The following is a 12,862-nucleotide window of genomic DNA, read 5'->3' as shown; positions in this document are numbered from 1 at the left end:
GGCTGGCCCTGTGACACTTCAGTGTAACTCACCATGCTCTGGCTGGCCCTGTGACACTTCAGTGTAACTCACCATGCTCTGGCTGGCCCTGTGACTTCAGTGTACACTGCTCTGCTGCTGCCCTTTCCTCTCCATCCCATCGCTATTATTAGGCACATCGCTATGACCCTACATTTTCCACCTGAAATCCATGGACAAGCAGACCTGCTGGTGCAGGCCTATAACCCCAACTACTGAGAAAGCTGGGTGAGGAGGGCCTGGTCTCAAGGCCTTCCTAGACTAGTCCTGGACTGGAGAACAAGTTCATAGGCAGCCTGTAAAGCTCAGTGAGACCCCGTCTCAAAACGGAAAACACAAAACAAAGTTGGGCAGAATGGCGCACACACGCCTTTAATCCTAGCACAGGAGAGGCAGAAGCAGGTGGATTCCTATGAGCCTCAGGCCAGCCAGAATTACATAGTGAGGCCCTGTCTCAAAAAACAAAAACAAAAAAATCAAAAATAGACAGTTATATACCTCAAAGTCTATAACTCAATGGTATAGCACTTTCCTAATAAGGGCAAGAGTTCAGTACCCAATATCTTAAAAAATAAATATAGAATTATTTAATATATTCAGACAGGCCCTGGCTTATGGATTCTCTGCTATAGGGTGGTTTGAAAGTATCCCCACATAACCACTGTTGATAGTGAGGACTATCATGGNGGGGGGGGGGGATGATGGCGCCACGTGTTCTAAGTAGGAATTAGAGAAGGAGTGCCCATGTGGCGGATGTGTAAGTGCTCGGCTGCAGCATAGGCACAGGCACTCAGCAGCAGGAGTGACTGATGGCTCCAATTCCCCAGAAAGAAGGGGCGGAACCTGTACCCAGTGCTATCAACACTATCAGAGTTACCAATCTGAAAGTGCATTGGAAGCTGGCAGGTGAGAAGGGGAAGTTGGGGAGGGGAGTGGGGTGGCGCCCAGTTTTAATCCCAGTCCTTGGAAGGCAAAAGCATGTAGATTTATGAGTCCAAGGCCAGTCTGGTCTACAAAACAAGTTCCAAGACAAAGAAACCCTGTCTAGAAAAAAACAAACAAACAATAGCATTGGAAAATTATCAAATCAATCAAAACCGATCCTGTGATTCCAAGGTCTGCCCCTACCTGGGCTGTCTAGAGCCCCTGAAGAGAATGGGATGAGGGATCTAAGAGGAAACTGGGGGCAGCAGCAGAAGGACCTAGCCTGAGCTAGCTTCGGGGTGTTGTGAGTCCACCTCACCTTATACAGCTAACACAGCCCCTTCAAAGTGCCCTGGCTCCAGTGACCAGGCAGAAACAACAAGCGGGTTCAAGCATTCCTCAAAGTTATCTTTAAAAAACAAAACAACAACAACAAAAAAAAATCACAACCTACTTCCCAGCCACAGACTGTCCAGCTTCTCATAAACTCTTCTGTCATAACTATGGGACACAGTGCCAAGAAAGCCACCGGGACAAAAACGACGTCAAAGTAACATGCAAGCCTAAATCCCCCTCTCACTGCTCCAAACACTGCCCAGGTACACAACACAACAGGCCCGTCTTTGGTACACTTGGCAAAAGTCGGTCCAATTCCCACAACAAGCCTTTGGAGGCACCCAGCTGCTCCCCACCCTGTCGGAGCTCAGCTGCTCCAGAGGACAGAGAAGCGTGGAGCTGGCTGTCTAAGGAGCTCGCTCAGCTAGAGGCAGGCACTTCAGAGAGGTTTACAAGTTTAAGGATCACCTGAACACGACCGACTGCAATACTCCTGTCTACCTGCCATTAGAGGAAGCCTGTGCCACCAGGCCTGGCACACATGGGATTATATTTATAGAGTTCATTCTTTATTTTTAAGACATTATGTGTAGGTCTGTGTATCTGTGTGTGGGTCAATGCAACTGAGTGCCAGTGCCCAGGTGTCAGATTCCCTGGTGGTGTACTTACAGGCAAGTGCTCTTACTCAGTCACTTCTCCAGCCCCAGCAATTTATAAATGGGTTTCCAATAAAATTCAAGAATTATCTTCTGACTTATCAAAATGAAGGGAAATGTATATTGCCATTTACAGCACAAATACCATTTGTGTGAAAACCTGGACTGTCTTAGACTAACAGGCTAACTGACAATAGTAGTCATCTCTCACAGCATGGTTCACAATAAACAGGATGCATGGTAGCTGGTGTTCAGGAGTTAATGGTAGGGCAGAAAGGTAAACACTACTACAGCCACAGTGAGGCCCAGGCTCCCTGGGGAGCTATTCTGACCGCACATGTCTATGAGAGAAAGACCCTGAAGTATGTGAAATAGCTCTCACTGGGGTTGAAGCACATCACCTCTCCAGACACACTGCCATCAACTACTAAAGCAGTCCGCCCGGGCACCAGCTATCCAGGCAACAACCCACAGGGAGGAAGCTTAACAGGCAGCAGTGACTCCCATCAAAGCTCACATCTGTGGGCAGTGACTATCCAAGACCAAGGCCAGCTCCCAGGGGCCTTCTCAAGGTAGCTACTAGTTTGCTGGCCTCAAGAAGTCCCCATGACCTCAAAAAGGTCACTGTTTAGCCCCTTCAATGCACCCAAGGAAACTCCCTCCTCCCAAGAACACCTCCAGTCCTCTGGCTCTCAGCACTTCAGGGCTTTTATTTTCAGTCTTCTGACGACCCCCACACATGAAAGCCTCCACTGTACTGACTCTAAGGACTGAAATCCCTCTGACTTGACATGAAGTTAGTACTGCATCAACATGCTTGTCCCATCCACAGCTCAATTCTGGAGCCCTGCCCTGCCAGATCCCCTTGCAAGAGGTCCTAGATTCTCTGACCATGCTTTGACTTCCCACCCAAGCTCCACCCAAACAATTTCATAAAACCACACCATCCCTACCACTCCTTGACCATGCTCACAGCTACAAGTCAGGAATGGACAGCAGCAGTGTGTCCCCCACCTCCACTGGTTCTATGGCTTCACCAGAGAAGATATCACCAGTTCCAATCAGCTTAAACAATCGGCCAGGCTCCCAATGCTCTCAACAAGAACCATCAGAATCAAAGCCACGGTGCGATGAAACACCTGGAGGCCCTGGCTCAGCCTCAGCCCTCACTGTCCCACAGCTACAACCAGTGACTGCAGATCAGATCCAACTCTAATGGAAGGTCACATAAAGGACGGGTAGCGATCACAAGAAGACACACTGGCCGGAAGACAAGGGAGACAACAACCTATGTGTCAGGGTGCTGCCGCCTGAGGCTGAACTCAGAGCACTCGGCCAGATTCCGAGGAGCCTGAAATCAGTTCTGATGTGGAACCTACACTTACAAACCAAGATAAAGCACAGTTGTGGGAACCCAGACAAAGACCTTCTAAGTCATGTTTTAAAGGATTCTGCTAAAGTTTGTATTTCACTATCCAGTGAATCCCCCTGCCTATTCTCTCTACTAACCAGAGATACTGAGTACTGAGTGCTGAGTCCAGAGATACTGAGTGCTGTGTACAGAGTCCAGAGATACTGAGTACTGAGTGCTGTGTACAGAGTCCAGAGATACTGAGTACTGAGTGCTGTGTACAGAGTCCAGAGATACTGAGTACTGAGTGCTGTGTACAAAGTCCAGAGATACTGAGTACAGGCCATTGCAGTAAAGGCCTGGAAACCGGAAGTGGGAAGACAACTGGCAGACAGCAGTGACCCTTAGAGCTAGAATGGCCAAGAGCAAACAAAGCCCCTCTAGAGCTGGCGAGTGCAAACGAGGAGCAGACATGGACAGCACACAGCCCACCCACACCACTCACTGAGAACAGCCACTGAAGCTGCAAACGTTCCTACTCCCCACTGGCCCCTCCTGACCACACTTGTCCACAGCGGCTGTCTACACAGGGAGTAGCTGTGCACCTGACAGGCCAAGCTCAGATGGCTCTAACCTCATTAACCCTGAATCTCTGGTGCCCAAGTCCTCCTGTGGCAGACAGCCTCCCTCTGGGGACACAGCTGCCCCTGTCACCCTGCTGCAGCCTTGATACAGCAAGCCCCACCACCTTCCCACATAGATGTCTTCCCAAGCTTTTACAAGCGAGGACAGCGTCCTAATCAACACCTTCCCCATACATCTCCAGTCAGTACCTGCAGTCAGTGTTCAGGAGGACAGTCCAGCATTCCCACAAGGATGCTGGAAGACCTGAGACCAGCTCAGCTAAAGAATTCAAGACCAACAGGCACAATCCTCTTGTGGATCTAGGAAGAGGAGAGGTGACAGAGCTGACTATTCCAGCACAGGTCTGGGCTCTTTAGCCCCACTGAGGACATCAAGGTAAGTGGAGCATTTGTGCCTTTTGCACCATAAATGAAGCCATTCTGAGTCAGGTGACTGAACAGACATGAGAACCAGACAGATGACAAAATGAAGGCAGAATCTCCACAAGTGGAAAGCTAGAACAACTGGCTAACGGCCCAGCCAGGAAGCAGCTCTTCTTGAGCAAGTGCTGCACATGGCCATCCAAAGGCAAGCTGCCTCTGGGAGGAAAGGGAGCAGCAGGGAGCGCCCTTTGATATTCGGTCCCAGATACAGTGACACTGGGAAGCAGGGGACAGAAACAAAGTACGCAGAAAGAATTAGAGATGAACAAGTTACTTCTTGGTGTGACAAGTGACCAGTAGGGAGGCTGCTTGGAGCTGAGCGGGCAGCAGGGACAGGCTTCTGAGACAGTGGAGGCAGGGGCAGAACCAGAGGTGTCACTACCTGGAGCTGAGGCAATGGCTCTTTCACAGCCTCACTGTCCCTGACTGGATGCCTGTGGCCATGCCATGGGCTGCCGTGCTTGGAATTTGACATTGGGATCTCTGCCCTCATGTTAGGTGGAACTCTCTTCACTACAGAAACAGTGGGGACCTGAGGAGGGCTTTACATTCCTCAGCCATGATGTCCCATGGGGAACACCAACAAACAAACCCAACCACGCCATCAAAGGCAGAGAGAGGAGCCAGCTTCAAGCCTGGCCGGGCCTCTGCTGTCTCAGCTGACAGCAAGAGATGCTCCAAGAGAACCGACTTCTGCTACTCCGCAGAAATGCCTGGGACCTCTTTACTTCTCTTTCCAAAGCAGGGAGCACGAGGAAGATGCATGGGTCTTCCAGCAGACAGTGTTAGTTTTGGAAAACAAGGAGGGGAGCTTGCTTCGTGTGTGGCGAGTGAGCTCTGTGTGCCTCTACAGTGAAAGCTACATTACACTAACGGAGGCCTGTCCTGAAAGCTACATTACACTAACAGAGGCCTGTCCCGACTGCTCACAACCCAGAACTAAAACCAATCTTCACAAACACTCCTCAAAGGCCACACGGTGCAAACAGCCCCCACTGCCAGCCCCAGCTGCTGGGGACCCATCATCGGGGCACTTTAGTACGCACATGAGTCCTCAGAGTATATACAACAGAGACTTGCTCTCCTCACTCAGGAGAACAGGAAGTGCTTAAGTCTAACAGCAATAATCAAGACCTAAGCCTACCTTGTCCGTCAGATTTTCATGGAGCATAGCAGAAACTAGGGAGAGTTTCTTCTCCATTGCAAAAACCAATGTGAGAGCCCAGGAAGTAGAAGCGCAGGACAGAGCCCTGCAGTACACATCCCAGACAGCTCGGCTCAGCTCCCTCGCGCTGGAGGCAACCCCACCCCACCCGACAGCAGTGTCCCGTGCTGAGGAGTAGACTGCGTGCAGGCCACAGTGAGAAGGAGTGTGTGGGAAGGGTGAGCACTTACCTGGCCATCCTGACCCACGTGATGGATCTGCAGATTGCCCTGTACAGTGCAAAAGGGAACAGTGAGGACTTCCCCACACGATTCAGAAATAACCAGGAAACCACTAAATACAAAATTCAACCCCTTTTAGCAATTAAACCCACAAAAGCAAAACAAGTATAGTATAAGCTGAATCTCTAGCTTTTTCTCTTATATTAAAAGCATAAAACATTAAACCCACTCCTTCAACTCTGACCCACGAATGAGGACGCCTTTTTTTTTTTCTTTTAAACAACTGTAGATTCACAAGGTGTGTGCACAGTAGCCCCGATGGCCCACAGCAGAGCTGGGTCCCCATAGCAAGAATATATTATCAGAGCACTGTCTGCTTGAGTCATACTAGCTAGGGAGCTGCTCCCACTGCTGGGACCAGAGGACCCTCTGAGTGTGCAGTGCCTCTCCACAGAGCCCATTTTACACCATCATCAACTGTAAAGGACACCAGAAAAGCATCCCAGTCCCCCCCCCCCCATCTCTCCTAGAGAGCGGTTCCACACAGAGTGCAGGACTGTATGGCCCTGGGACTGTGACAGGACCCCTGACTCACCTCGCTGTCCTGTGTGATCTGCACCTGCTCCCCTTGAGGCACCTGGGCAATGTGGAGGTGGCCCTGTGGGATCCACAACAAGAGAAGACACCAAGAAGCATCAGAGGAAAACAAACTGAAGGGGACAGCAAGAGCCCTCCGCCACCTTCCTGCCTGGCTGCTTCCAGCCCAGGAGAATGCGCACCTCAGAAACTGCTGGGGAGCAAGGAGCCTTGGTTCCACGGCCCGGGCGTTGGGTGAGAAGTGTGCACAGCCTGAGCTCAGGCCACAGCCTCCTCAAGTAAATGCTCATCACATGATTTACCAACTGAGAATGCACAGCTAAGGGCGGCAGATGGGGGGAGTTAGGTGCGCACTGCACTCAAGTGGGCAGATGTTAAACTCACATTTAAACAACTCACAGAGGCTGGGGAGAGGGGAGGGGAGAGGGGGTCCAAAGGGGAGAGGCCTGGAAAGGGGGTGACATTTGAAACGTAAGTAAAGAAAATAAAGAATAAAGAGGGAGGGAGGGAGGGAGGGGGGAAGGGGAAGGGAGGGAGAGGAGAGGGGGAGTCCAAAGGGGAGAGACCTGGAAAGGGGTAACATTTGAAACGTAAATAAAGAAAATAAACAAATAGAGAGTGAAAGAGGGAGGGAGGGAGGGGAAGACAACTCACAGAAACAACTAACAAATGTGGCTGCACAGAAGCCTGAGGCTCCGACTCCTATCTCAAAATCCAATCTGAGGCAGGAGAGATGACTGACGTTAAGAACACTTGTTCTTATAGAAGACCTGAGCTCAATTCCCAGCACCCACGTTGGGCAGCTCACAATATCCCATATAACTCCAGCTCCAGAGTATGTAAAGCCCTTTTCTGGCCTCTGTGAACACATGCATTCACGTGTACAAACCCTACACACTACTAAAAATAAAAATAAATCTTGGGCTGGTGAGATGGCTCAGTGGGTAAGAGCACCCGACTGCTCTTCCGAAGGTCTGGAGTTCAAATCCCAGCAACCACATGATGGCTCACAACCATCCGTAACAAGATCTGACTCCCTCTTCTGGAGTGTCTGAAGACAGCTACAGTGTAGTTACATATAATAAATAAATAAATCTAAAAAAAATTTAAAAAAAAAAAGAAACTTTAAAAAAATAAAAAATAAAAATAAATTTTTTATTTTTTAAATTCTATCTTGGCCCAAACAGATCTTATAGCCAAAGCCTATTCCAGGTGCTTCTGCTTCACGGCTCCTGGGAACCTGTGCCAAGGTGGCCCAAAAGCACCAACACCCCATGCCACCCTCAAGGTCATGCTCTTGAGCAGTCTCTGAGGTGCCTACTTCCCACTGTCTGCTCAGAGGGTGCAGAGGACTGCTTAGCCTCTGCGTTGTCTGCGACTCAGAACACAGCACCCACACAGGCCTGCCTCCCCGCTGTGCGGCGCCTATAGGAACCCAGCGCATACTGAAGAACTGCCGTACAGAAGGCACGGCCTTGTCCCGGCCACCCCCACGCTCCCTGGGCACAGAGTAAAAAGATACGTACTACTTGCACCTGTCCATCCTCGCCAATCTGGTGGATCTGGACCTGCTGGGCGTTGGCCAATGCGTAGTGTAGGGCCTGTGGCTGTGACTGCTGTAGCTCACTGGTGGGAGGAGGGGTTCCCATTACGGTCTCTGTGGAACACAGGATCAAGTGTCAGGATCCTCAGGTCCCACACACAGAATGAATGACAACTGTCATCTTGGCTCCCTCGTGTCTTCCCCACCTCAATCTCTACAGAAGAGGAAAGGCTCCTGGCTCCCAGTTTCAAGTGAACGAATCTCTCCTCTGCAGAGTTGTCAACTGCAAGTCAGGGGACTGAGATTTGTGACAGAGTAAGCACTGTTAAGATTCAATGACACCGCTGTAACCAAGTGTTTCTCCTGCAAACACCTAGACAAACTGCTGAACTACTGCAGAGCTTGAGGTCTGTCCACAGAAGTGATCAGCAGGGCTCTGCTAGGACCAACCCTGCTCTAGAGCTGCACTGTGTGGTACTTCTCCAAGACAAATTTAACTCAAAGATGCATCTGCAGCACAGTTTATTTCCTATGTTTAATCAAAGTAAGGGACATTTGGTTTGATATAAGTTATATTAATTTTAACTATAATACTAACAATAATGATCCCCCCCAGTACTGGAGACTGAGCCTAAGGCCTCAGCATGCTAGACACGTGTTCTGACACGAAGCACACTTCAGCCTCTAACTGTAATGACATCACAAGCAGAATTTTCTGAAATAAAAATTAGGGTTTGTAATATATCTTTTAAAATTTTCAATGTATACTATGCAATTCTGTGGCAGAGTTGTAATAGTTGATCAGAACAAACATGTTGGGCAAACAGTGTAATGCCCTGAACTCTGAGAAAGCAATTGCCATTTTGTATGAAGAAGAAATACAAAGGATATGAAGCTGACTACAAAGAAAAGTTCTGTGTCCTTTCCACAGCAGTGTCACAGTGCCTCAGGTGCCCATGGGATTTTAAAAACACCGTGACAATTAAAACTGTGGCTTCACATGCATGCACAGGCAGAAGATGGAGGAGCTGGCCCCGCTGCCATTCTAAACTCCTGGCCACTGCACAGATGCCACTCTTACTGTGCAGGACCTGCCCAAAACAGTGGACCAATAGGAAGCCAACGTTCAAATCTTTGAGCTTATGGGGGTATTCTCATTCAGACCACCACCCTAGCCTTGACACAAAACTCATGTAAGGGCCAGTGAGATATCTGAATAGGTAAACACACTTGCCACCAAGCCTGCCCGCCTGAGTCTCATCCCCAGAAACCACATGGAAAAAGGAAGAGCACCTACTCTCAAAAGATGTTCTTAAGCTCCACTCATGTGCATACCACACGCATCCTCACTACCATGATCCCCGACACACAGCACAGGGGCATGCATGTGAAAAGACACATACAAAATAAATAAAGTGGAATACAAGATGAAACTTGTAAATATTTGTAAAGGAAAAAAAAGGAAGTCATTTGTAGTATTGTGCGGTGTCTCCTTGTCTCTGCTAACAATTCTAAGGTTCCAAGGTGACCCAGCTGGAATCAATACCAATTCCAAATTATTAGAATTCTGGCTTAATTACATTTTACCATCACCAAATAGTCTTGAATACCAGACTAGCGTTGCTACGACAACAGCACATGCAAACAGAATGACAAAGATCCCAGAAGTCCCTTGACCTAGTCACCACTCCACTTAGGCAGCCCGAGGCAGTCCTAAGCAATACACACCCAAAGCCACAGGGAGAGGACTGCAATAAACAAGCCTCATGTTCTGGAGCCCTTCGCCCCTTCTGTTCCTGAGTCCCTCATCCCTTCAGCAGCATCCCCTAGCCAATGGCTCTACTGCACGCAAGATCACAGAGGCTCAGCACAGTTCTTGTGCTAACCGTGTCCACTGCCGGGAGGATGGAGACCAGATCAGAAAGACACGGAGCAGCCGCCTGCAGTGTCCTCTGGGAAGGATGCCTAGGGCAGCCCAGTGCACATACTGTAGCACTTGTCCATTCCCCAACAGTCACCCTTCGGGGCTGACAGCTGCCAGGGCTTCTCAAACATGCTACCCCTGGGGACTTGCCAGAATTTGGGCATTTAGTAGACTGCACAGTGGCTGGCTGCCTACACAAGGCCAGTGTTCACAGCATCTTAGAGAAATCAACAATGTTTGTAAACAAAGCAGCAAAAGGAATAAAAAGTACAACTAGCTACTAATAAGAAAAGTCCTGAAAATTAAAACACAAAATATACATATCATGATATCATGACACCAAGCAACTGCCAGCAACAGAAGGTGGTACAAACGACCACACGAGCCCACACGCTAGTAAGCAAGCATGCCCGACACACCGCGGCGGGCGGGAGGGGCCACAGGCACACACGCTGAGTCTCTGCCTGCAAAGCAGCCGCTGGCTCAAAGACCAGGAAGCCACACTGATGTAAGAGCAGGCTTGAGCAACAAGGTGGGTGCTGGCTGGGTGCTGGCTAGAAACGTGGAGCTTCAGGCCACTCCACACTATCTCAATTAGAATATGAACTGACCATGATTCCACAGTAGCACACCAGCACCTGACAACCTGAGCATCTGCAGACCCAGATGCATGTGTCCCTCAGCAACCCATCTGTAGAGGGAATAGTCAAATGGTTGTCTGCGATGTGAACGGAGCGCTGACCTGCTTCTTCTCTGCCGAGCCCTTGGCACCTGAACCTCTGAAGGCAGTCCAACTCACCAACACTGCCACTCCTCAGATCTTTTGTGAACACTGCTAAAACCTGTACAGTTAAGTATCTTATCCTTCACTCAAACGCCACTGTCACCACAGAAGCTGCCCTGAGACAGCCTTCTCAGTGGCTCCCAAACACCATGGGGCAGACCGTCACAGTCTGAAAATGTACACAGTATACTGTTGCGCTGCATGGGTGTGCATGAATGCAGCAGTGGAGCCTGCAGGCAAAGGCTCCTGGATTGTGTGTGCATCTGAGCAGTGCTGTGACCATGTGTGACCATGTGTACAGCCACAGAACCCTGGCTCTTTCCACTGGCCCTGTGCTTGTCTAACACTAGTAACACAGGTCGTGCCTCCTCACTATGTGGGATTCGGGTGAGACCTGGCTCATCAAGGCCCTGTCTAATAAACTCTGCTTCAGGATGAAACAACCCCCTTCAGTCGCCATGAAATCCAGTGCTGGCAATCTCTCCCTCATGTTTCATCTCTAACTCTGCTTGGCAATTTTTTGAATATTTATTTCCTTCCCTGCTACCTTCCTGTTCCTATTTTAAGTCCTTGGACATAGCTTAGCAACACTGTAGTAGGTGGGCTGGTCAGACTGGGTCTCCGTCGTCACGACGGTGGGCGGGGTCGATTTAGGTTCTGTTTTTGTCTGCGTTGGTTATTTTCCTGTTTCTTGGTATTGGATCCTAGACCTTGTGAATGTCCCTAGGTTAGGTGTCTGGATTTGTTATCTTCCTATTACAATGATGAAGTCTGTGGCCCAGTATGATCTTCTCAGGTTGCCATTAAGTTCTGACTTTAGGGGGCTGGAGACTTAGCTTAGCAGTTAAGAGCACTGGCTGCCCTTTAGAAGGCCTGGGTGCAGTTCCCAGCGCCCACGTGGTGGTTCATAACCACCCATAACCCCAGATGCAGGGGATCAAATGCACAGACCTAGGCATCCACAGTCTATACAGCACCTTCACAGCACGAAGGCTCACTGCGGTGTGGCCGCTACAACCTGACCTAGCGGCGGAATCTTCCCACCCTTTAATCCCAGAGATGCAGCTCTCATGGACAGTACCATGGGAGCCACAGTGAGACGAAAGGAACTGATGGGCTGCCACCATGAAGATCCGCTGCTCGGGCAGCCTGCAGAGCTGACAGCACTTAGGAACACATCTTAGGTCAGCCAGAAGTCGCGCTTGCCCCATTCAACAGCCACACCCCCCCCTCAGCCAGATACAACCTCACCAGACACATTCCTCACGAGCCTAAAGGCTCCCTTGTGTTCCCAGGATAGAAGTCCAACTCCCAGTTCTGCATGCCACCTGCAGAAACACTGCCTACCAGGAACAATGTGTGTGGCCCACACAGCTGCCACCTTAGAACCTTGGTAACGGCTACAGCTAAGTAACTGATAACCGCTAAACCAGAAGAGGAAGAGCTCTTTCTGGGTCAAGGAGGGCTCCAAAACAGAGTCCCTGGACAAAGCATGCACTGAAAAGGAGCCTTGCCCGCCACCTGCCCGCTGCTGTCCCAGATCCTGAGCTAACCCAGGACGCAGCTTTCAGGAGCTGTTGCTACTGCCAAGAAAGCTATGAAAAAGAGTTTAAGAGACGATTTGAGAATTGAGAGCATAGCCCAGTGGCAAAGTACCAGAGCCAAGACTGCCCAAGACCCTGAGCACAAGCCCTACACTAGTGTGAAAGAAGGGGACAGGCCAACAGGTAGGGCTCAGAGAATGTCTCTGTGATCTTAAGGACAAGCCTGAGTCTACAAGCTCAGACTAAGACTAAAGAGCACAACATGGGCCCTCCCCCCTTTACCCACAGTCACTCTGCAGCTACACAGTAGCTACTGTTAAGGCAGCAGGATGCTCAGAAGATAAGAAACCAGGCAATGCAAGAAAGGTCCCACACCAAATTTTCCTGTTGAGCCCACGGTGTAAAATAAGCAGGCCCTGTGTTCTTGCCACTGCCTAGGGAGCTCCCACAAGGCCAGCCTCACACTGACAGGGCAGGACTGATGGACAGAGCTTCGGGACAGCACTCTCCTGAGCCTACCTGAGGCACTGTATGAGGATGACGACGGCGTCCTCCGAGAGAAGCTCTTGACCGCCAGGCTCTGGCCTCGCTGCTTCCGCCGCCAGGCTGTACGGCACTTGGAGTCAATGCTCTGCTTGATCCGATACCAGTCAGATTCCGTGATCCCAAATTTATAGAAGAGGTGACCTGAAAGAACACGTCCCAGATAAGAGCGCTCATGCGCAGGCCTTG

The 12,862-nt window shown here is 50.0% G+C and overlaps 1 protein-coding gene across 12 annotated transcripts in view; it reads right to left on the bottom strand.

Moving 5' to 3' along the window:
- Banp (BTG3 associated nuclear protein) overlaps positions 1 to 12,862 on the bottom strand; it is a 77,479-nt gene that overhangs the window by 12,310 nt on the left and 52,307 nt on the right. For 8 of the 12 annotated variants that reach the window (XM_029532397.1, XM_029532399.1, XM_029532393.1 and 5 more), the window contains 4 exons: positions 12,650 to 12,817; positions 7,862 to 7,992; positions 6,334 to 6,405; positions 5,748 to 5,786 (listed from right to left, as the gene is read on the bottom strand). In XM_029532397.1, the coding sequence (XP_029388257.1) occupies positions 5,748 to 5,786; positions 6,334 to 6,405; positions 7,862 to 7,992; positions 12,650 to 12,817 (410 nt within the window). The remainder of the gene's footprint in view (positions 1 to 5,747; positions 5,787 to 6,333; positions 6,406 to 7,861; positions 7,993 to 12,649; positions 12,818 to 12,862) is intronic. The other 4 variants (XM_021220128.1, XM_021220125.1, XM_029532400.1 and 1 more) reach the window with 1 other exon arrangement.

This window comes from Mus pahari, chromosome 20 (genome assembly GCF_900095145.1).
Source record: "Mus pahari chromosome 20, PAHARI_EIJ_v1.1, whole genome shotgun sequence".
NCBI classification, from domain to species: Eukaryota; Metazoa; Chordata; class Mammalia; order Rodentia; family Muridae; genus Mus; species Mus pahari.
This window is presented reverse-complemented; position numbering and strand designations above follow the sequence as displayed.